The sequence below is a fragment of the Ahaetulla prasina genome, chromosome 1 (genome assembly GCF_028640845.1).
Source record: "Ahaetulla prasina isolate Xishuangbanna chromosome 1, ASM2864084v1, whole genome shotgun sequence".
Taxonomy (NCBI): Eukaryota; Metazoa; Chordata; class Lepidosauria; order Squamata; family Colubridae; genus Ahaetulla; species Ahaetulla prasina.
Window position 1 is genome coordinate 280982470 of NC_080539.1, and position 25749 is coordinate 281008218.

A 25749-nucleotide genomic window follows, 5' to 3' on the forward strand; every position below is an offset into this window, starting at 1 on the left:
GCAACAGAAGGAACTTCTCTATCAATCACGGTTACATTGCGGTTTGAAATGAATAATAGAGGACGTGATGAAAGTGAATACATTTCTGCATAAAATGAAGAAAGTTGTTAGAAGAATGTTTTCCTCCTCTGTCAAAATATTTGACCCAGAAATACTTTACACTTTTCTTTGTTAAACTATGGAACTCATTTCACAGCAAATTTTTAAAAAGAATTCAGATAGTGTAGGCGATTTAGGCCTAAACTGCAAAAATCTGAATGAACACTAGATGGCAGAAGATACAATTTTCTGAATCATTTTGCTGACAGCTATTGATCAACCAGATTTTTACAGTCCAAATCTGATAACCTTAAAGAAACTCTCAAACTATCATAATGCTAGGTTTACATTATCCCTAATATGAAAAGTAGAATATTTGTTAGAATATACTTTATGCACGTTTGGTTGTTTCACATAATTTGCCATCGTGGTATTAAAATGTTCTTTCTGTGATGCAAAATAGTGTTTCCTACCTCAAGAATGGATGGTAATTTTCAGAATATCAAAGGGAAAAAAAATCTAGAATATGGAGAAAGATAAAGAATGGGCATTCCATTTCTACATGAATGTTGGATCAGCTCTACCTTCATGAACTATTGGCCAACAGAGTGATTAAATCAATGTCTTATCTAATGTTCAAATAGTTTCATGATTGATGCAAAAGCTATTACATTCTTAAACAGAACAAAATAGTTTTTCATGTTGCAACTTTATAGCTTGGTTTCCACATAATCTCTTGTCTGTTTTGAAGTCTCAATCACTGTATTTAATACTGATTGCCATTATCTGTTGTACTATAATGTAGTTGGCTCGCTGTATTAGCTGGGCAAATTATAAACCACTAAACAGGCAAACGAGGGGAGTACTTCTAACATCACTATTTTAGGAGCACTTGAAGTCATTAGTATGTGGTTAGGGTGCGTGTATGGGGTGTTTTCAGTAATTAAAAAAATAATTATACAGTTGGGTGAATATGTATCCTCAAGGATAACTTGTGTGTGCTGAACAGCCAGTGGCACATGCATCTGACTCTAATCCTTGCTCTTCATAGATTCAGTTCTTGCAAATCATGTGCTAACATGCAATCCATTTCAATATCTGTTTACACACCTATGAAAAAAAAAGTAGAAAATGAAGCAATGAAAGTATACATGCAGAGGCACAAAAATAAAAATCTAGTTTTCTAAACATATTCCCCCTGCTGCTACAGTGATTTATCTATCAGTAAACATATTTGTGTATTATTCTTTGTTTCTCAGAAATAATCAGTGGGCATCAGATTGCCATTTCCTTTTGATAATTTTTTTAAAAAATATAACTTCAATATAGAATAGAATAGAATAACAGAGTTGGAAGGGTCCTTGGAGGTCTTTTACTCCAAACCCCTGCTCAGGGAGGAAGCCCTATACCACTTCAGACAAATGGCTGTCCAACATCTTCTTAAAAACTTCCAGTGTTGGAGCATTCTGGAGGCAAATTGTTCCACTGGTTAATTGTTCTAACTGTCAGGAAATTTCTTGTTAGTTCTAGGTTGCTACTCCCCTTGATTAGTTCCCACCCATTGCTTCTTGTCCTGCCCTCAGGTGCTTTGGAGAATAGTTTGACTCCCTCTTCTTTGTGGCAACCCCTGAGATATTGGAACACTGCTATCATGTCTCCCTTCTTTTCATTAACCTAAACATACCCAGTTCCTGCAACCATTCTTCATATGTTTTAGCCTCTAGTCCCCTAATCATCTTTGTGGCTCTTCTCTGCACTCTTTCTAGAGTCTCAACATCTTTTTTACATCGTGGCGATCAAAACTGAATGCAATATTCCAAGTGTGGCCTTACCAAGGCATTATAAAATGGTATTAACACTTCACATGATCTTGATTCTATCCCTCTGTTTATGCAGCCCAGAACTGTGTTGGCTTTTTTGGCAACTGCTGCACACTGCTGGCTCATATCTAAATGGTTGTCCACTAGGACTCCAAGATCGCTCTCACAGGTACTACTATTGAGCCAGGTACCACATATATGGTACCTGTGCATTTGGGGGTTTTTTGCCTAAATGTAGAACCTTACTTTTTTCACTGTTGAATTTCATTTTGTTAGATAGAGCCCAATGTTCAAGTCTGTCAAGATTCTTCTGTATCTTGAGCCTATCTTCTGGAGTGTTGGCTATTCCTGCCAGCTTGGTGTCATCTGCAAATTTGATGAGTTCCCCATCTATCCCCTCGTCCAAGTCATTGATGAAGATTTTGAAGAGTACTGGGCCTAAAACAAAGCCTTGGGGTATTCCACTGCATACTTCCCTCCATGTGGATGTAGTTCCATTGAGGACTATATGTTGAGTGCGGTTGGTCAGCCAGTTACGAATCTATCTGGTGGTGATGCTGTCTAAACCACATTTTTCTACTTTATCTAGTAGTAGATTATGGTCTACTTTATCAAATGTTTTACTGAAGTCCAAATAAATTATATCAACAGCGTTCCCCTGGTCCACTAATTTTGTCACTTTGACAAAGAATGCAATAAGATTAGTCTAGCATGATCTGTTTTTGACAAACCCATGTTGGCTTTTGGTTATTACTTTGTTTGCTTCTAGGCGATTGGTTGCTTGATTATCTTTTCCAGAATCTTCCCTGGTATTGAGGTTAGGCTGATAGGCCTCTAGTTTCCTGGATCTGTTTTTTTTTCCTTTTTTGAAGATGGGAACTACATCAGCTTTTTTCCAGTCCTCTGGCAGTTCCCTTGTGCTCCAGAATTTGGTTGCTTTCATTAGTTATAAAATAACTAATACATAATCTTGGAAATAAAGCTCATTGGCTCAATAATATTTACTTCATAGGTACATAACCATAGATACAAAAACACAGGTAGTGTCAAAGTTTCACAATATACATCAAGATAACATAATGGCAGAATCTCGGATTTTTTATTAAATGTAGTTTTTCATTTCACCTCATTTCACCTTAAAGTTAACAGAGGCCAACAAGAACAATATCCTGCACAGTTAATAATTTACAATGTGAAATTTCAATTTTATTTTTCCTGTGTTATGTTATTAAAGTCTCAGTAATCCTTTTTTCTTTTGATATGGCAAGCTTACTACCATCCCTCTACTATTGACTCATTAAAGTCAATAGTACCTATTATGGTGAATTCACGGAAGGCTTCATTGAAATTAAATATTTTGCCTATTAAACATAATAAATAGCTTTACAAATATTTTGAGTTGCATGTTAGCTCAATGATATTTTATATATGGATCTTGGGACAATTTTTTAATTTTTCATTCTAGTGTGAATTTCAACTATATCATATTATAGATATGGGAAAGAGAAATTTAGTTATTTTGGACTATTTGCTTAAGAAACACAGATGAGAAATAATAATGCATCACGTATGCATGTCTTTGCATGATATATGATATGAAATCTCTTGAGGAGATAAAATTATGCAGCATCTCAATTTTCACTTAAAGTCACTATTTCTTTTTTTTGGGTGGGGGGAAGGTGCCCTCTTTGGGTACTTTCCTGTGTTTTATTAAGAACTGCTGAAAAATGCCTTCTCTCATAGGGGAATGATTGGTGATTGTTTTTCCTATTGGCACATCACATCAGGAGGAATTTACCAATTGTTTTCATTAGAATTTCCTTCATTAAAAGTGTGAGGAGAAAGAATAGGGTCATAAAGGGCAGGGCAAACTATACCCACTAATGGATTGGAGAAAAATACATTAATATATTAATGAAGACGACCCCTTTATGTGTAAATGTCAGGTGTTTCAGGCTATACAGAAGCTATTTACACAATCTTTTTAAAACTAGAATTGCTAGATCATACTGTAAAAATCCAGATGACTTCTAGATGGCAGCAGGAGTTAATTTTCTGTATCTCTTTTCGTCCCACTAGCAGTCATCTGATTTTTTAAATAAATTATGGTAAGCTATATTTTATATAGCTCCTTCCCAATATATTCCCCATCTGGAGTATACAATCTCCGCATTTAGATAGGCCTACCAGATCTACTGTGGGCTGCAAAACTAGACCACTGGGTAGCAGGAAAGAAATATAGAAATGTATTTTAAATGAATTTGGCATGATGATCATTCTGATGTTTGCAGCTCTAGTAATCCTGGGGTTACCAGCAACTGTTTCAGGGACACATTTAGTATTTTCTTGTATCACTTTGTTGCCATCTAGAACTCATTGGGATTTATGCCACACAAATCTAGTATCCTTTGCAAATTAAATTGCTCCCAATCACTTGATTTATGAACCAAGCCATACATAGGAACATTTTGTAAGACATTATTGTTTCAGTAAATTTGGGTTCTCAGCCTACAGTTTGATCTGAACTATTCTGGACGTACCTTAAGCAGCAGGTCCTTCTTCTATATTCCTTGGTCAATTTTTATTCATAAAAATAGGGGAGGCATATCCAGATGATAGCCCTAAACATTTCTGTTATGTGATGCAGCCAATGTAGTCTTGGATGTCTTAGTATTTTATTAATGCTATTGACAAATGATTCCTTCCTCATCTTTGAACTTAAATTTTTAAAAACATAGTTGACAGACAAGGCTGAAAAATACATTTGACCTGGAGGGGAATGGATTTTTAAAAAGGAAGCACAGGCCTGAGGCCTGATATTGGTCTCACCCTTCTCAACTGCAAAAATGAATGAAATTACAGTCATGCCAATCAGCACAAATGGCTATAATCCAGCATTTGTGTGGATCATTTGCTTTTCCTCCAAGAATTTTTAAATGAGAGAAGGAAGACCATAATGAATGTTATCATATTTGGAATTTGCATACCCATTATATACATACAGTGAATTTAACGCAAAAAAACACTGTAGTTTTGGTGCTCAGAATATGCATATTATTTGGAATACCGTGCACAATGAATAGAACTACTGCTAACCCTACTACACGATTTGGATTATGCATTTAACATTCAGGAGCTGAAATTCCCAAACTAAACTTTACATATGCCCAAGGGGTTTGACATACTTGATAGATTTTTTAAAAAAAAACATTTCCTTTTCTTAGATCAGCAGACTGCCATCTGTTTTTGAAAGTATGGGAAATTGATGGGTGAGGGGCTGCTGTTTGACAAACACAAGCCCATATTCCTATGTCAGAGCACAGAATACTTCATACAGTTGTCGGGAATTCAGCCTGCCTAGAGAAGCAGTGCTAGTGAATGCCTTCCTCTCTGGCAACATCCAAAATCTTCAATAAAGGTCAACAGGCAAGCAAGCACCAAACATTTGCCCCTTAACCCAGACGTCTTTCAAACTGCTAGTCGGTCAATCAGTATCGATGTTCATTGATTCCAAAGGAACCTGTACAGATAAATCCTCATTGATAGGTTGCAGCCAGAGCCTACTGGTTTGAAACAGCCAATAGTATATTTTCTGGAATTTTTAAAGCCTGTTGAAAGTAGAGTTAAGCCATTATGCCTAGTGGCCTGGGGAGCTCTTCCATAGCTAGTTTGGGGGCAGCAACAAAGCTGGCAGAATCAGCTCTTAATATTTACCAGCACATTATTGCCACCTATATTAGGATACTTAGACCATACTTATACTTTAATATAAATGCATCTCAAAAACCCTTTTTCCCCCATCCCTTCAGGTCAGCATTGATTCCTGGTAACTGTCTGAGCTAGTCCTTGCAGTTTTCTTGGCCAGGTTTTTTGGAAGTGGTTTGCCATTACCACCATCTTCCTAAGGCTAAGAAAGAGGGAGTTTACTCCACTGGCTTCATGCCTAAGATGGGACTAGAACTCACGTTTCCCCAGGCTGGTGCCTTGACCACAAGCTGGATGTTGAAGAAAAATGCTACTATTTCAAATAATAATAAACGATTTATTACATTGGTTGCTAAGTATTAACAGCAGACACCTTCTAAAGCAGGGGTGTCCAAATTTGGGAACTTTAAGATTTGTGGACTTCAAATCTCAGAATTCTTCAGCCAGCTTTGATGGCTGAGGAATTCTGGCAGTTGAAGTCCACAAGTCTTAAAGTTGCCAAGTTTGGACACCCCTGGTCTAAGGGGTTCTCCTGTGTTAAAGAACTCAGAAGTAATATTTATTAGATGAACGGTTGCCTCTGTTTGAAGAAAGAGGGAGAGATAACAGATAGCTAGGCAACTGAGCTGGTCTTAGTTTCATTGTTCTTATTGTCATCGGACTTTAGTTTGATTACTGGTATTATTGTATACACAAAAAATGTGAAATCACAGCTTCAGTTCTCCATCCGCATCAAGTTCTTCCCAAGAATCAGGATATTATTATTAATTTTAAGGTGCTTTCATTTATTGCTTGCATGGAGTAAAGGCAACTGCCTGGGCCATTGAGAGAAAAAATATGGGATCGATAGAATAAGTAATAAGCAAAGAAATGGTCTGAATACTGTTACGTTACTTAATCTAACACAATAGTATTAAAATGTGTACTGCTAACTGATAGATGACTCTTAGTTCTGTGTGGCCATCCTGTACTGCCTCTTCTTTTTTTGCTAAAAAACAACAACACCCTTTCACATTCTTCTCTGGTATAATATGGTATTTATTTATTTAGTTAGTTAGTTAGTTAGTTAGTTAGTTAGTTAGTTAGTTAGTTAGTTAGTTTTTTATACCGCGCTTCTCCCGAAGGACTCAGGGCAGTGTACAGCCAAATTATAAAACAGTACAATATACAAATTAAAACAAAGACTTAAAATAAACATATTCCATAAATGGCCGAAATTTAAAACCATCAAATTTAAAACCCATAAAATTCATAAATAATAACCCCAATTAAAATTATTTAGGATTTAAAAATTTAGGCCAGTCCCGCTTGAATAAATAAATGCGTTTTCAATTCACGGCGAAAGGTCCGAAGGTCAGGTAATTGACGCAAACCAGGGGGAAGTTCGTTCCAGAGGGTAGGATCTCCAACAGAGAAGGCCCTTCCCCTGGGGGCTGCCAGCCGACATTGCTTGGCGAACGGCACCCTGAGAAGACCCTCTCTGTGTGAGCGTACGGGTCGGTGGGAGGCGTAAGGTAACAGCAGGCAGTCCCGTAAGTACCCGGGCCCTAAGCCATGGAGCGCTTTAAAGGTGGTAACCAAAACCTTAAAGCGCACCCGAAAGACCACAGGTAGCCAGTGCAGTCTGCGCAGGAGCGGTGTTACATGGGAGCAACGTGTGGCTCAATCACCCGCGCAGCTGCATTCTATAAGGATAGAATGTATATACTTACTGTATAAGTATAAGGATTTGAGAGTTGTTTAAGTGCGTTCTCCTTCTGTTGCCTCCCTCCCCTCCTGCTTCTTAACACAATTAGTAAAGTGTAAATATTAATAAATAATTGCAAAACAAAATGGGTGGGTATTAAACATCTGACAGCCATTATGTATGTCATGCTTTACTTATAGTAGTATGGTATGTGATAAAAACACAAGGAGGGGGGCAAAGTGGGGTCCTTAATTGATAGCATAGACAAAATAGTGGAAGAGCCTGTTGAAGCAAACTATATGCTCACTCCAGCAAAACAAATATTTACAAATGTTGTTAATGCCTGTCTTTGCAACATGAAGATACTTGCAGATAACTATGTTCTTGCATGTAAGGAATGACAGACCTAAGTGCTGGCAATAGCATGGAAAGGCATGAGGTCTTGGGTATCTATGGAAGAAATCTCCCTTGGCAACAGCCCAGCCTACTTCACCAAATGAATAATATGATCCCACACATAGTAACACACTTGTTCTTAAAGTGTTCCTGAAGCACTTTAGACAAACTGTGGACTGTTAACAGTGGGGGCTAAAACACATAGGTAGACTAGAGAAGAACAAAATTAATCCTACTTGCATGCACTTGGAATTAAACAGTAGTGTGTTTTATATTCATTGTTTCAGGACAAAAAATGTCCTATATTTTTAATTGCCTGTTCCTAGGACAATACTTCAATCAAACATTCAGCAGAATACAGCATCCATTCTACAACACAAATATTTAAGTCATATTTTTGTTACCAACTTGAAGCATTAGCTGTTTCCCATGCAGTCTGAAGAACCCTCCCATTTTCCACAATGCCAGATGATTAGTCAGCAGCTCAGTAGCAGATATGGCAATTTTAATCAGTGTTTTCATGCAGGTCCCAAGAGGACGCATGAACATTCAACATTCTCCCTCATTACCAGAGAAAACAGCCAAGTCAGACACCCTGTATAATGTGGAGCCCTTTTTCTCCGGAGTTCCATTAATGACTCCTAATAAAATTCAAATCGGCTTTAAAATGTATTTCTTTCGGTTTGACTAACTATATTCAAAGCTACTTTGGGAAGAAGACCTTTAACATATTAAAAATATTTTAAAAACAATATACTTCTTGGATTTCAAATCGCTCATAGTTGATAAAAAATAACAAGGGATAAAAATAAATAATCCAAAGGTCTGAGGTTCTAACTGAAACCCCTAGTTTGTGCTCAGCATTTTTGCTTTCCAGCTATTCTATTTATTATTTTATTTATTTTGTCATAACAATATATGTAGGTATCATACAAAAAGATTATATAATATATAAACACATATATGAGTAAATATAAGGAGGTATAAGCATATATGTATATAGGAAGAAGAAAAGAAAAACAATAGGACAGGAACGGTAGGCACAATTGTGCGCTTATGCATGCCCCTTATGGTCCTCTTAGGAATGGGGTGAGGTCAATAGTATTCTATTCTATAATAGTATTCTATTCTATAATTCTCTGAAGGAATATTTCTCTGCCCTCTTAATTCAGAAGTGTGGGCCACTCCTGGTAATGAACTAACTCCAGAACTCATTCTGCAGTCTCCCAATGCCAATTATCTGCTATGAAAATTCATTAAATAGAGGGCAAGATGGGAATCCAGGTGGTTGGTGGGTGGTGAAGAAGGTATTGGGATGGGGGGAAATGTACTTTACCATTCTCCATTTGCTCACTTGCTATGTTGCCACACATTTATTGAATCCACATGCCAATATCTGGCATTGGACACTGCCATATTGGATCAATTCAAATTAATTTTATGAAAAGTTTAAATGATCTTTTAGACGTCTGAGATGCATTACTGACATAAGCAACTGGAATTCTCCAAATAATCGGGCAACATATTGTTCTTTATTCTGATGATCCCTCATGTTTTATCTTCATCTGAAAATTTGGAATCATCTGAAATTCTGGCATCATTTAAAAAACATTACAGAAGAGGGTACACAGCAGTATATGTATTTTTTATCTCTTTGCTTGGGGAATGAACGGGAACAGAGACATGCAATACAAGTTTAGGAAAGTCCAAGAACTTTGAATAAGATTCAAAGAGACAATATTTACAGTTTCCTTAAGTTCATTTTTTCCCTATGTCCAGCTAGTTGAGCAAGCAAGAAACTCAACAAATTCAGTGACAGGAAAAGGACCTTTTGCATTCTGAAGCTATCTAGTATGAAATCAAAAAGTCAATTCCTACTGAGTTAGTGGTCTTAGACTCTGCAGTTATTTTTCCAAGGAAATGAGGTGAAGATGTAGAGTGGCTGAAAAGTATAAGGTGCTCTAATACAAAGAATGGGAGCGGGCGGTCAACCTATTCTTAAAGAACCTGAAGGCAGAACAAGAAGTAATGAATCAAAATTAATCAAGGAGAAAACCAACCTAAAACTAAGGAGAAATTTCCTTACAGAACAATTAATCAGTAGAACAACTTGCCTCCAGAAGTTGTGGTTGCTCCAAAGCTGGAGGTTTTTAAGAGGAGATTGGACAACCAGTTGTCTGAAATGTTATATGGTTTCCTGTTTGAGCAGCTGGTTGGACTAGAAGACTTCCAAGGTCCATTCCAACTCTGTTTTTATGTTAAAGCTCACTACCAAGCTGCCAAGTCACAGAATGTGCCTGTTCTGGCCCCCCACCTCAGTCCGGGAGGCATGTGAAACAACTCAGTTAGCCGGCAATTTAGTCCATGGCAGCTATCTGCCAAGGTTTTCTTTTATCTTCCTTGATGCTGGCGTGTCAACCAGGAAGTCAGGAACAAACAGCAATCCAAGCCAAATGCTCAGTCAAATAGTTCGGCTCAAGTTTTCTCCAGTCAGTTTGATTTGTCCATCATGAAGTGGTAGAGCAGCCCCTCCTGCTTTTATACCCTGTGGGTGTGGCTCCATGACTCAGCATTTTCTAGGCCTGCTCCACCCCATCTTCTGTTGTCCCCGCCTCTCTTGTCTACGAAACCTGGGATCTAACCAGGACTGATTGTCCACAGCTGGGTCTGGAAGCATTGCCTGGACAGAGGCCTCATTACTTCCTCCACCTGGCCTGCCTCTGGCTCCTGGAGCTGAGCCAGAGAGGCCGGCCCTGTGGAGGGGAGCCCTGATGGCCCTTCCCCCTCACTCTCTGAGTCACTCTCTGGCAGGGGGCCAGGCCCGGGAGGGTGGCTGGAGCCACAACAGTGCCTTCCATACATTAATTGATTACAGCATTCAACCATGCCCTCCATTGTCTATCTGGTTGATGAGATGTCTCATGCTATGCATGGGTTAGGTCAGTACTCTCCTGTGAAAGAGTTCACTGAGATGCTAGGCAGGGTGGCGGTAGAGTTTCACTGAACATGTAAATAAACACAACCTGTGCCATGCTTTCTTCCCATTTCAGAGCTGAAAATCACATGGAGATTAACCAAGCTGTTTATCATAGAGATAGACCAAGCTGTCTATCAAGACAACAGGTCTTTAATAAGCCATTCCAAATTATTTGCTTATGATGGGAGACCATATACATTTAATAAATAAATAAATAAATATGTGTCAGGAATGGGGCCATGCTCGCACAGATGTTTCACACTAGTCTAAAACATATGAAGAACAGTTGCAGGAACTGGTTATGTCTAGTTTAATGAAAAGAAGAACTAGGGGAGACATGATAGCAGTGTTCCAATATCTCAAGGGCCACCACAAACAAGAGGGAGTGAAGCTATTCTCCAAAGCACCTGAGGGCAGACCAAGAAGCAATGGGTGGAAACTAATCAAAGAGAGAAGCAACTTAGAACTAAGGAGAAATTTTTCTGACAGTTAGAACAATTAATCAGTGGAACAACTTGCTTCCAGCAGTTGTGAATGGAAGTTTTTAAGAAGATGTTGGACAACCATTTGTCTGAAGTGGTGTAGGGCTTCCTGCCTAATCAGGGGGTTGGACCAGAAGACCTCAAGGTCCCTTCCAACTCTGTTATACTATTCTATTCACTGTAATGACAACGGTTGGCAATTATCCTTGAGTAAAATTTGAAAATCACCAACCATAAAACCTACATCCAATCACCACACAGAATGTGCCAGGGTGGTGCTTCCAACACTGATGTAGCCCTCAGTTCTAGGCCAACTGGAGCAGGTGATCACTTTTCACCCTGTCTTCTCTTTAATGCACCATGTGTTGTCCAGATTGGTTGTCCAAATGGTTGTCTTCCATTTTTCCAGACCAAACATGCTTTCATGCTGGACTGGCTTTTGCCTACTTTGGTAGTAGGCTAACTATGAGAACAAAGCTCTGTTGGGAGGTCAGGTCTTCTGAAAATATTAAATGGGGTATTTTTATCTACATGCACCCTCCTAGGCTGTGTAGCTGAGCCCTGTGTGCTGTTGTTCATCAAAATAACAAAACATGGCAGGTATCAAACTTTGTAAACCTTTTCCAGTTAGAATTTTATAAGAACTTTTTGGGAGAATTAATAGCTTCCAAGTATTTTCTGTAATCAGATAAGAGTCTTTTTATGTTTATTCTGGATTTTATGTCCACCTTTCTTTGCTAAACTCATCAGAGGAAGAATTGGTTGCCACACAACCCTGAAGCATAATACAGCCATCCCCTGTGCTTAATGGTTGGCAAAATGTTATTTTCTTAATACTTTGGCCTTGTTTCCCCAGATGTATCCCATGGAGTTGTGGCCCAACAGTTTAATTTTGGTTTCATTTTTCTGAAGTATTTTGATCAGTGGTGAAATCCAATTTTTTTACTACCGGTTCTGTGGGCATGGATTGGTGGGCATGGCAGGGGAAGGCTATTGCAAAATCTCCATTCCCACCCCACTCCAGGGGAAGAATACTGCAAAATCTTCATTCCCTCCCCACTCCTGGGGGAAGGATACTGCAAAATCCCCATTCCCACCCCTCTCTGTGGCCAGCCAGAGGTGGCATTTGCCGGTTCTCCAAACTACTCAAAATTTCCACTACTGGTTCTCCAGAACCTGTCAGAACCTGCTGGATTTCATTTTCACCCCTGATTTTGATCCCAAATATTTCCGGTTCTTGTGCTTTTCTTATGCACAATTTAGAGAATGGTTTTTGTGGTGAGGTTTCCTTCTAACAACTCTCCCATGCAGATCATTGTATAAGCAATACTGTTGTGTGGACCTATGGATACTTGCTCGAGTGTCAGGTAAAGTTTTCAGGCAATTGCTTACAGTAATGTATAGGTTCTGTTTTGTAAGTATTTTTAGTTGGGGGTAATTCTACCAGTGATTTTTCTTGATTTTCCAGCTGTTCCATAATCAATGAAAAAATTAAACCTAGAAAGAGGTCAACAAAATCCATCTTGAAGTACTTATAGAAAAAATGAAAATGGTTTTGGAATACCTTCATAGTTTATAGACTTGAAAATTATGTGGAGGCATTCAATGCATATAAGGAAAGCTAAGAATATTTCTGAGCTAGAATGGTTCTGCAAGGAACAGTAGAGAAAAAGTCCAAAAGTAAAAACATCATGGACGGCTGTAAAAAATATTGGAAGTTATTATTTCTGCCAAAAGAAGTGTTACAAAGTATTGAGTGAAAGGGTACCCAAAAATCTGCATTTTTCATATCTATTTACTTTGAATCTGTAAACAACTGTTCAGACATAGTAAGCATGCATTCAAATTAGTAGAAAGGAGTTGTATTTAACTTTGTATAACATAAAAGTGGTATCAGAATAACCTAGAACATGCAGTCTGACCACAGGTATCTTAACTTTGGTATACAACTAGAGATTATTAGCCACTTTGAGTATGCTATAACTAGAAAGGGAAAATTTAAACAAAGAATGATAAATATTTTTTAAAAATAATAACAAAAAAACATTGTGTCACTGCACTGTAATTCCATGAACAACAAACAACACGATTCATTATGCTCAATCTTGATTTATTTCAGGTAAGTTGGTTGAACAAGTCTAAATGGCCTGCTCTGTAATGCAAATCAAGTTTTATACAGGCTGTGGTTTATTTACATGTTAAACTGAATTCTACCAAGGCATACTCCTATCTGCAGGTCTGTTTTCTCACCCAGTATAAACTTAGTTTATGCAAAACTCCTAAGGGGAATTTGTTAATATGCCATGGATTAAGGGCGATGCAGACCTGTACAATGGAACTTCTTGCCCTCCAAAATTGGAAGAGGTACAACTTTATTAGATTCCAATAAATTACTAAAATGCAGAGTTGGCTAACAGAATGTTTGACTTATAATGACACTATCTACTTTATTTTATTATTGGGTATTTGTGTAAAAATGGTCGTTGTGAAAAAAAGATCTTGTCTGAAGATAATGCTTGAAAATTTTCTAGACTCTGATTGACTTACAGGTAGAATCTATATGTAGCTAATGTCCTTCAATGTTTTTGTTTGTTTGCAGATCAGGTGTACTATAGATTATTGGGTCGTCTATTTATAATAGATTTTTCCATTTAAAATGACATAATATTGCTTTTATTTCTGCAGAATTAGTGCATACTCCAAACTGAGATTTTCCTGCAAAAGACAATAATTTTCTGATTTTTTTCCAAAAAAAAACACAGCACAGATGCTTGGTAACCTTTCCAAACATACTGTTAACACTTGTCATACAAATAGAGAATAATTAATTATCATGCCTAAAGTGTGACATTTTCTCCACAAAGGCCTTGGGACTTCTAGGCAAACATTTTTAACTTGTTCCTAGCAGGATACTCCAATCAAGAGCATCTGCTGTAGACAGCTATTTTAAATGACAGCATTTGATATAGGATATAACAAAATAAAACAAGGATACAGTGATTAGAAAAGAGTAGTATTTGGGCGGATTTCAAACACTGCAAGAAGCCACGATCCAGTTTGTTTGGTTTTGGACCCTGTTTTGTGGTTTGTGGTTTGTGAATTATGGCTTATGTCTTAAGTATGTTGAGTGAATCCTAATAACTCTGATTTATTCAACACACCATTGTTGAACAAATCATGGGTGCAATCTAGTTTCTAAATCAGGGCGTAGTTCTATTATCTATGTCGATCCAGAGTTTCCAACCTCTGCGACCAAATATAAATTGCTAGTACTGAAAATCCCTGACCATCTTCCATCCTAATGTAACCCTATGGGAACCAGATCCTGTATAAAACTTCAGGTTGTGTTATCCATGTTCCAATAGCGGATGGAGTTATTATGTATCCTCCCCAATGTGATGCCCTCCTAACGTGTTTGATTGCAACTCATGGAAATTTTGCCAATAAGCATTCTGTCCTGAGTTGGAATTCTGGGAGGTGCAATTCCAATCCATCTTGAAGGTATCAGATCATAGAGAGATGAATAAATGTCTAGCTTTTTCCAACTATTGTGAAAAGTAAACAACTTATATGTATCTTTGTAGCATATGCTTTTTTTAAAAAAAAGAAAAAAATGTATTTGTTTTCAATTTCTTTTCCATTTCTTTTCTTTTCTTGAACAGTTCCACCAAGTGAAAAGAGTGATGACCATCCTTTTCCTTACTATGGTTATTTCATACTTGAGTTGCATGAAAGCTGCCCCCATGAAGGAAGTTAGTATCAGAGGACAAGGCAGCTTGGCTTATCCTGGTCTTCGGACACAGGGAAATCTGGAGACCCTCGGTGGGCCCAATGATGCCACCAGAGGATTAACATCTTTGGCAGACACTTTTGAACATGTCATTGAGGAGCTCCTGGATGAACAACAGGTCATTCAACCCAGCAAGGAAAATAAGGATGCAGACTTGTACTCATCACGGGTGATGCTAAGCAGTCAAGTGCCTTTGGAGCCTCCTCTGCTTTTCCTGCTCGAGGAGTATAAAAACTACTTGGATGCTGCAAACATGTCCATGAGGGTCCGGCGCCATTCTGACCCTGCTCGCCGTGGGGAACTGAGCGTGTGTGACAGTACTAGTGAGTGGGTGACAGCAGCTGAAAAAAAGACTGCAGTAGACATGTCTGGAGCAACGGTTACAGTCCTGGAAAAAGTCCCAGTGCCCAAAGGCCAATTGAAGCAATATTTTTATGAGACCAAGTGCAGCACGAAGGGTTATGCAAAAGAAGGCTGTAGGGGCATAGACAAGAGGTACTGGAATTCCCAGTGCCGAACTACTCAGTCTTACGTCCGCGCTCTCACCATGGATAACAAAAAGAGAGTTGGATGGCGCTTTATAAGAATAGACACTTCCTGTGTTTGTACACTGACCATAAAAAGGGGAAGATAGTGGATTCATGTTGGATAGATTATATTGAGACAAAAATTATCTATTTGTATATATACATAACAGGGTAAATTATTCAGTAAGAAAGAAAAATAATTTTATGGACTGCATGTATAAAGGAAGTTTATACAGTACCGTGGTTCCACACTCTATTTATTGAACATGTCCATGACCTAAAAGGGAACAAAAGGAAAAAAAAATCCATTTGCGCACAACTTTTAAAACAAACAAAATTGCATTACATTCCTCTAACATTGTGATTTGTTGCCGTTGCCAAGAATTGAAAACTTAAAAAAAAATTAAAAAAATAAAATTGCATGCTGCTTCAATTGTGAATTGATGATAAACTGTCCTCTTTTCGAGAAAAAAAAATTGAACCAAAACATTCCGTTTACATTTTAGACAGTAAGTATCTTTATTCCTGTTAGTATTATATCTGTTAACTGCTTTTAAATTCTGGTAGCGTTGGAATTAAAATAATGTCAAGGTGCTGTTGTCATAGTTTTCCTGTTGACCTTTTTTTAAGTTTAAAATTCCCACATGCTTTTGAAAGAGGAGAGACCCTTCTCTCTGCCATTGACATATATGTTCTGGAGAAACAAATTCGGGATATATTTTTTTTGTTTTGTTTTTGTATGTTGTGAAGGTGTTTGCAATATCAAATCAGACTACTGAAAAAAAAATAAAGAAGAGGCAACTAAAAATAGTCAATGTTGATCTTCTGCCCAGTGCTCTTTTCTAGTCTACACTACAAGCTATCCTTCCATTTTGGTTACAGACCATGGGGATTTCTTGAATTTTGCTTGTAACAGCCTTTTCCATCCTTCAGCTAGGTGGAGACTACATCTCCCAGAATCCCCACTTAAAGCTGCTTTCCCAGCACATCTGGAGGTCACCAGGTTGACAAGTGCTGGTTTCTAAGACATTGTTTCATGTCCGGGTTACCTATGGGGTCTTATTATCTTGGGAAGCAAAAGCATCCTAGTCTTTTTCAGATGTAATTTTTTTCCTCTCCCAAGGTGTTGGGAACAAACATTATATTTCAATCAAACATGGAAGAACCACACATGCATTGATATGCATCCATTATTCTTGATGGCAGATAGTATCAAGCTTTAATAGGTGCCTCTATTGATGGGGATGGAGAATAATATCCCCATAGGAAAGTCACTGGCCATGCAGCCAGAGCTTTATCGGGACAACTAATTTATTGTGATTGGAACACCGGTATTGTTAAAGGACATTAGTAAATCCCAACAAGGAAAAATAAACTGAACATCTGATCATATTTGTGCAAAAATGATTAAGATATCATTATTATTGTAATGACAGCCCTATACAGCACTTACTGAGGGTTTATAGCTAATTGGTGTCTGTTCACAATGGCAGGTGTAGTAATCTCAACTGAATAGCACCCATGGAAACTCAATGAAACAGTAAAGGAGATCCATGAGATATTATACACACAGTACAGCCTGATCTTAAAATAAAAGTAATGTCTAGAATATTTTTCAAGTATCGGCTTTCTGTACTGTGAAACCATTCAGGCTGGAAGGAGTGGCTCTGAAATCAGAAAGACGGAGCCTTCTACCTCAAAACCTAACTACCTGTTGCTTTTAAATATGGCTATATGCATCTATGTCTTTCTAAAGGGTAGCACAAAATAGCCTTAACTCCTACAGGGAGCTTTGATTTAAAATCCCTAAACGATGGGATACAGACCTGGCATCGGTTGTATGCACTTTAATTATAGCTAGATTTCAGTGGGATGCACATGCAAGGAGCTGACCACAGAATTAAAGCCTTAGGCCATGGATAATGATAAACAAATCCAACACAACCCAGAACACAAATAGTCAATTAGTCTAATATATATACAAGTATTCTTATTCTTGCAAGAAGTTTGAAGAATTTTTTTCCCAGCCTGTCTCATATGATCCATGTATTAAAATGCACACAGTGTTATTTAGTATCTAGCATTATTTCACAGCAACAAGCCATGCTTTCCAGAATGATTTGTTTTGCTACAAATAGACCCTTGATATGAGAACCATATAAATAGGTGAAGGAGGTTTGGACTGTACCACTTCAGACTGCAGGTGGAATACCTCCCCACACGCCATTCCTGAAGAAAGTCAGCAAGAAGGCTAAGCGAAAGCACTACTCTTTGACTAAGTTGTTTCCTGTGAGGATGAGATAGAGAAGCCTAATACAGTTTTAGACATAGATTTTTTTGGAGGGGGTGTGTTTTTAGTGTTTGGGTGAATGAGGCTAGCGATACTAAGATAATATTTTATTTCTTGACCAAAACCTGCATTTTTAAAAAAAGATTAAAATCTCAGAATGTGTCTTACTTAAAGCAACGGTAATTTAGGTTAGCAGCTACTGTAATTCCAACAATTTTATTTAAACGTGGAAACTAGTCATCCCATATCGTTAACATGCAAGTGTAGAGTTACCAAAAAGAAAATGTGGACACTGACAAAATCTAAGTATATATTCTTTAAAAAGAAAGAAAGAAACTAAAATAGCAAAGCTTTTTACTGGCTTCTAATATTTGAAAAATAGGATTGATTCTGATTAAACTGTACATGCTTTCCCTTAGACATGAGTTTAGTATTAAAGTAAACCAATGCTATTGATCAATGCCACTAAGCAGTAGATACCATTTCATTATTCAACAATATCTGCCTAAAGTCAGGCAGTCAAATGGTTGTTAAAGCAAAATAAATGCAAATGGTTGTTAAAGCAAAACATTATCCTTTGTAAGGGAAGATGGAGCTGGAGCTGGATTATATTTTCCAGCCTCTAACCATCCCTTTCTTTAACTTTCCTTTAGACCAGGGGTCTCCAACCTTGCCAACTTTAAGCCTGGTGGACTTCAACGCCCAGAATTCCCCAGCCAGCTTTGTTGGCTGGGGAATTCTGGGAGTTGAAGTCCTCCAATCTTAAAGTTGGCAAGGTTAGAGACCCCTGCTTTAGACCTATGATAATACCATATTATTACGAAATGGCAAAGCATCTCTGTTATAACAATCCCTATTACATAAATAAGAAGATTGTATAAAACCATTCCATTTAAGAAGGTATTTTTGTTCACACAACTGAGAGCAGAAATAGAAAGGAAGCCTTGTAGTCTCGGAGATCGTTCCATAGCCTGATTTTCTTAAGTCTATTAGCTTAAATTTTCTTTCTGTGTGCTAATGTTACATAATCCTCTTAACTACAGTACACAGATTCAAATAATCATATTCACACAAAAATGTATTTCCCTCCAACTCCGCCATATGAATAATTAGGGATTACTAAAATAAGCCACCCAAATTCCCTTAAGTCATGAGCAACAACTGCAGTCTGAAAGAGTTAAACATAATCAAAACTGTATATCAAATATGCTCTGTTAGTGGGACCTGTGAGGGAGGAATCTAGAACATATTTATTTTATTTATTTATTAAATTTATATGCTTCCCATCTTGCTATCCATGGTGATTTTGGATAGACGTAAACTTACTCTGAATTAAAAGTGTTTAATTTTTAACAGTGAAAAGAAATGAATTGACCAAGAGCAATTAGAAATTTCTAGAATTAGTCTGCATTAAAGAAATATCCCTTTAATAAGAAGAGGGTGATTCTATCCCTCTGTTTATAATAATGAACTATTATCTCACTAATAGTTATGAAATAATAATAGAAACAGTAACAGCAACTTTTTCCTAGTATAAGATGCCTCCTAAGACATTGGAGAGTAGAAAATGAGACCCAGAATGATATAGGTTTATAAACCTTTCAAATTTAACTCTAACTTCCTCACGTTGCTGTTGGGTTCCTATTTTATCCAGCAAGAAGGATGAGGATGAAGAAGAATGAGAACTTAATATGAAGGTGCAGTTCATATAACTAGTAGTAGTAAACATAGACTAATAGCTGCATTTAGAAATGTGCAAATAGTCACGGGTCTTCACTAGAGTACAGAAACATTAAAGAATTTGCTATGCAACAAATTGGCATTTTATGAATTAAGTTTCCTAAACATGGCAATTATTTTTAAGCTTTTCCTCCCCGCCCGGCCCCATCACTATTTTTAACACCCATGGTTATGCTAGGCCAGACCTGCTATTGCAAAATACACTACAACAGGCTTGGCAGTTTTAGTGGAACTGAGATTTCAAAAATGTCAGTCAGTTGACGTTTTGCTGTGTTTTGTCTGTGGCGGAAATATTTCATTGTCATTGGCCCTATTGTTTTGTTTTGGAAAAAAAATAATTGGAAATGTAAGTTAATGTTTGTGGCCTTGTTCTCTCTTATTCTCCATGTATAACAGATATTTATTGTATATTTATATAATTTTATGGGACTTTTTTGGAAAAAAATGAATCTGGCATTAAATCTTACAAGATCTGCATCACATTGTAAATATAATTAAGCTATATTTAAATGTACTGATTAACATATAATATATGTTTAAATATAGATGTTTATGTTTTTAAATATCATATATATATGTATATATATATACACACACATATACATACATATATATGTAGACAAAAATACCCTTGGCTTTTTGGGACCATGTGACTTTTCTCTAATTGTAAACCAAACATGAGTTTTACAAAGAATATGTGTGTTCTTTTTTCCCGAAACAAATCTACTTTTATTTTAACAATAAAATCTTCTTGGTAAGGCAGCTAGGCAGCTGTTTCATATTTGGATAAATTGGCAAATGGGGAGGGTATTTCAAGAGTTTGAAAGGAAAGGAAAGAAAAGAATAATTCCCAGAATTAGGCCTTTTTATTTAGCTGAAAACAATAAAGACTAAGCAACTTTGAATTGGGGCCCAGTAGCTTTTATTCACTTTTAAAATAATGGCTAAACATACATTTACAATTTTCAAATCAAATAATTGAAACACAGCACAAATGAATTTTGTGCAGATGCCCTAATTCCATGTGTGCAGCACGCGTGCAATGTCCTGAAAGCACACATGCTACTTTGTACAATTAAGGGATTCTAACCGCATATGTAAATCCATTCTTTATTGCACAAAGCAGTGCTTATAACTTAAGCAAAAGGAACAATATTTAGCAGACAGATCAGAAACTTGTTTTATCAGAATGGGACATTACAGAAAAATACATAGATTTCTTCTGAAGCGCTATCATTTCAGAATGCAGAAACATCTCTTCGAAAGTTTCTCCTATATCTGAAACTGTCTATAGAAAAGGAATATGTTAGAAACAATGACATGGACTTAGAATTGGGCCATATCCCCACTAGCATTTTACTGTATTTTCATGGTATCACTTCATCATCTTTAAAATGATATAAAGTCTCTCCTCCTTAGTCTTAATTGAGCAATACAAAAGGAAGTTACGACAATTGATCTATTGAATCCATGGGAGTTAAATCATTATTGTGTGCCATTTATTTTAGAGAGATTACTCTATGACAGTGTTTCTCAGCCTTGGCAACCATAAGATATTTGGAGTTTAGTTCCCAGAATTCCCTAATCAACAGGTCTTGACCAAGCCCAGTAGGTCCAAATTTCCCTCCGCCATATGTGTGGCTGCTGATTTGCACACAAGCAATTTTCCAAGCAGCAGTCTGAAGTGGTACAATCTTAAAGATTTAAAGTATGTGTAATTTGGCTCTGCAGTCTAATATTTTCTTTTAAAAAAAAAAAAAGTAGGATGGGAGATACAGTACTTAAATGATATGCTTAGCCTCTACTCAAATAGTAATATAATAATTATATGCTTCACTAAGAAGTACTGGATAAAAATGAAAATATTAAATCAATTTATTAGTCAGTCATTACTGTTACTGTGTAAAAAAAAAACATGGCTATATAAGGACATCCTCTTAATGGATTCCACTATAACTGACATACTTTTAAACAAATTTGCCTTTCCTACAACTGCCAAGCCTTTGTATACTTATGAATACCATTTTCTTATAGCCATCTTGATGAAAACATACTGAAACTAAATTTTAGGAAATGCAAAAACAAAACTTTTCCCACCGACGTAAATGCCAGTAAATTCTTCAATAGTTTCAAGAAATAGTAGTTCTTTCTATTAAAAGTGAACTATTTACTTTAAAAGACATGCTGAGGGGATTCAGTCTTTTTAATAGAAAACGACATGTTGTGTGCGTCTCAGTGGGCAACTCAATATTTAAAAAGATGGCACTCTCACGCTCAGGACTTTTATCCAGACCCATGTAAGACATCTTATTTTCCTTCTAATTTAGTTGATTTAAAGTATTCCTCATTATTAAATAAAATCTTTCAGATCAGTGGTGGGTTTCAAAAAAATTTACTATCAGTTCTGTGGGTGTGGCTTGGTGGGCGTGGCTTAGTGGGCATGGCAGGGGAAGGATATTGTAAAATCTCCATTCCCTCCCCACTCCAGGGGAAGGTTGCTGCAAAATCCCATTTCCTCCCAATCTGCTGGGACTCAGGAGGCAGAGAATAGATGGGGGTGGGGCCAGTCAGAATGTTTACTACCAGTTCTCCGAACGACTCAAAATTTCTGCTACCTGTTCTCAAGAACTGGTCAGAACCTGCTGAAACCCACCTCTGTTTCAGATGTATAACAAAACACATCTCCAAAGTGTACAATTAATTTTGTCCAGCAGACTAAACTCTATGTGTGTACTTTATCAATTTAATTGAGATTGAGTGTACACAGTACATCAACTAAAGTTACAAGGGCTGGTTCAGAATGGGGGGAGTTTGCATCTCAGTCACCCTGCAGTGGCCCCCTTCTATTCTATGGCAGAACAGTTCCTCAGCAGCATGGCATGCATACTACTTCACCAATAATGCTTAAATATGTTGCTGGAGTTGAATAGCCGTTTCAGTTTCCTAGAATTTTCTCCAGCTTGTAGCACCACTCTGAAATGCTGGGGGAAATTATATAGCAATTCCAAGCAATTTCAACTCTGAAATGAGCTCCAGAGTGCAGGGGATTAAGTAGCTAGTACATACTAACAAACACTTCAGAGTACTACTCACATACTTAACACCAATTAGAACCAAAAGTAGTGGCCTCCATTTCAGCTCTGTAGCAAGCCATGCAGTTTCATTCCCTGAGGAAACAAAGCATATCATTCTATATTATATAAGGCCAGATATGTCCTACTTTTGTGAAAAATCATATTATCATTTGTTTTCTCATGATTAATATGTGAATGCTATATATAGATGCTTGGGCAAGGCTAGCTTTACCATTAGACTGAATGTAGCAGTCACTTTAGATTGCACATACCGAAGGGGAGATTCAGTGTTGAGAAATTGGACGCAGAGCAAATTGTGCCCTAAGGTCCAGCCAGTCCTGCATCCAGTAAATTAGACTGTTGCCCCCAGGTGGGGTGAAATACATTTTTTCATCAGAACTGAAATCAAATTTGACGCCTATGGATGAATTGAGGTGTATTTTTCTCCCAGGCAACAAAATGTTTTACTCCCACCCTGTGCTTGGAAACTCCATGCCTGACAGACATGTGTAGGTAGATTTGTATTTTGAGAAAGAAGTTCTCAAGAAGTACAAGAAGTACTATTCATGGAGAAGGTGAAGGATGTGTGTCTATGCCATTGTATCCTCCAACTACATTTAAAGAAGTATTTTACTAGCCTAACATATTTAAAATTAAAACTATGAGATACCTAAAACCCACATCACTGTCTTCCATTGGGTTCTTCATGAGCTGCTTACAGATCACATAAGAAAACTAAGTAATGTAGTTGAGGAATTTAAATTTGAAATATAGAATAGAATAGAATAGAATAGAATAGAATAGAATAGAATAGAATAGAATAGAATAGAATAGAATTCTTTATTGGCCAAGTGTGATTGGACACACAAGGAATTTGTCTTGGTGCATATGCTCTCGGAGTACATAAAAGAAAAGATACGTTCGTCAAGAATCATAAAATACAACACTTAATGATAGTCATAGGGAAACAGTCAATATAAATCTTAAGGATACCAACAAGGTTACAGTCATACAGTTGTAAGTGGGAGGAGATGGGTGATAGGAACGATGAGAAGATTAATAATAGTGCAGACTTAGTAACTAGTTATGTTAATATGATCAGGCAACAACATTTTCATTAAAGGTACCATTCAACTCTGATAGATTAGTGAAGAAACTAATACCCCGTAACTAATTTGGGTTCTACAGTTGATCAGCCCTTACAATTAGTTTATTTTTTTATTGCATTCAAATGGAATTTGTCTGCCAATAACTTTAGTCAACTATTCTGTGTTCTGCAATGTGCGGCACTGAAAAGTAACTTTTGATTTTCTTTAGTGTGTCGTCATCTTTTGGATAAAGGGAGTCCTCTGGTTATGCTCCTCACACTTCTCTGATTCAGTTCTAGTTTGTCTGAGTCCTTCTTCAGATGTGGATCCTAGAATTAAATATAATACATGAGATGGAATCCGATTAATGCAGTACACAGTGAAACTATTATTTAATATAGTTGGTGCCATGTAGCATTCAGAGTTGAAAAATGGGGACAGCAATATCCAGACCACATCAATATATTTAAATTGAACATATGCAACTTTTTGTTCCACTAAGTAAACATAACAGCTTTAATTTTACTAAAGTTGGCTTGCTAAGTCACGCTGTTATTTTTTAAAGAGACATGGTCTTATACAGGCTTCAGAAAAAAAGTAGAAGATCACATATTTGTACATTCCCACAAACAAAAGTTCTCTCTTGTCACTTTCAGGCTTCCTCGGTTAAGCGGAAAATTCAATTCACAAGCACTAGCTTTTCATGACCAAAACCTCTAATTATGGAGAAGATTCTTAAGCTGGCCTCATATACTTATGTTAAATTAAACCCAACTAGATTGTTGGGTTTGAACCTAATTTGCTGTGCAAAACCCGCACAATTATATAATTTGTAAATCTTGTATTCACTTGGCTTAATCAACAAAAATGGCCATGAAAATCATGGCTTATAACAATATGCAAGTTACATCAAGTAGTATGCTTAGATTCTCCTTCAGAACTCCATAATTGAATGAAACTTCATAAATGAATATGGGTGGGGGAATAGGACTGGTACATGCTAAAGCACTAACGATGAGCTGATGAGTACATCTGGGTATTGTGACATTATATATCTTGAACAGACAGCATATAATAAGGCTGGACAAAGTTTTACAGAAATGCTTCCATTTAACAAAGATTCAGCTAAAGCATCCCATCAAAGTAGTAGCAGGTGGTTCTGAAGTGCTCCATGCCTTTTCAAAGGACTTCATGGATGCAATAGAAGCTTTTCTATTGCTTCTGGCAGGGTGGATAAAAATCAATGATTTTTTTAAAAAAAATTAAAAATCTGATTTTTAAAATTTAAATTGGATTTCTTTTTATTAAATTTATTTTAATAAAATGCTTTTGGAGTAAAAAAATCTATCTAAAGATAGTTTTCTATTTAAGATTTATTAATAATTTATTCAAATTATTTTTATTAGTTTATGAAATGGAGCTTAGTTATTTAGCATGAGGCTGTATATTCTGCAATATTGGGACTGTCAGTGAGTCTACAGAAGGTCAGGGGAGAAGCCGCTGCAGGACAGAGATGACAGTTACTCTTTTAAAAATTATGATTTAAATTGACTTGATTGAAATCAAATCCACCCTGGCTTCTGGGGTTATTATATATAATAAACAATGTGGCCATTTGTGTAAGGAGAAGCTAAAGGGAAAGTGAATGATGCGAAGGAGTTATGGACAGTGATATAAATAACCAAGCAATCAATTAAGAGCATCATTAACTCTGCTTAGAGCCAGATCTGTGTAGGCCTCAGGGTAGAAACTGAGAGATTTTTGAATTCTAGTCCTGCCTCAGGCATAAAGCCAGTTGGGTGATCTTAGGCCAGTCACTTTCTCCCAGTCCTAGGAAAGATGCAATAGCAAACCAATTGTGTGGGAGGGGGGAGGGACCCCTTATGGACTTGTCCAGGCATTCTCCAAGAGTTAGGCATTATCAAACAGGGGGGGAAAAACTATATCCTACTAATAACTCTTTGGGATGATGACAAGGATTCACTAATTTTTCAACTTTGCAGTGTAATCACAAGGTTTCCAGTTGGGTTTCTCTTGGTTTCATAATATGTTACACTCTCTGTGGGGTTTCCAGTGATGAATATTTTCTTCCTTTTCCTACCTTCTCTTTCTTTATATCATATTGTTAGCTTTT

General features: G+C 37.0%; 1 protein-coding gene and 1 long non-coding RNA gene across 6 annotated transcripts in view; one reads left to right on the forward strand and one right to left on the reverse strand.

The window, feature by feature from the left end:
* The window catches only part of BDNF (brain derived neurotrophic factor), a 54555-nt gene extending 34346 nt beyond the window's left edge, over positions 1 to 20209 (forward strand). For all 5 annotated transcript variants that reach the window (XM_058160960.1, XM_058160969.1, XM_058160996.1 and 2 more), the window contains exon 2: positions 14769 to 20209. In XM_058160960.1, coding sequence (XP_058016943.1) covers positions 14769 to 15530 — 762 coding nt within the window. In that variant the 3' untranslated portion in view covers positions 15531 to 20209. The remainder of the gene's footprint in view (positions 1 to 14768) is intronic.
* Positions 1000 to 22740, reverse strand: LOC131186983 (uncharacterized). The gene is made up of 3 exons (XR_009152466.1): positions 22547 to 22740; positions 15663 to 15700; positions 1000 to 1149 (listed from the first exon to the last, which is right to left on the reverse strand). It is a non-coding gene; the product is annotated as an uncharacterized LOC131186983 (long non-coding RNA).
* Positions 22741 to 25749: the final 3009 nt, after the last annotated feature.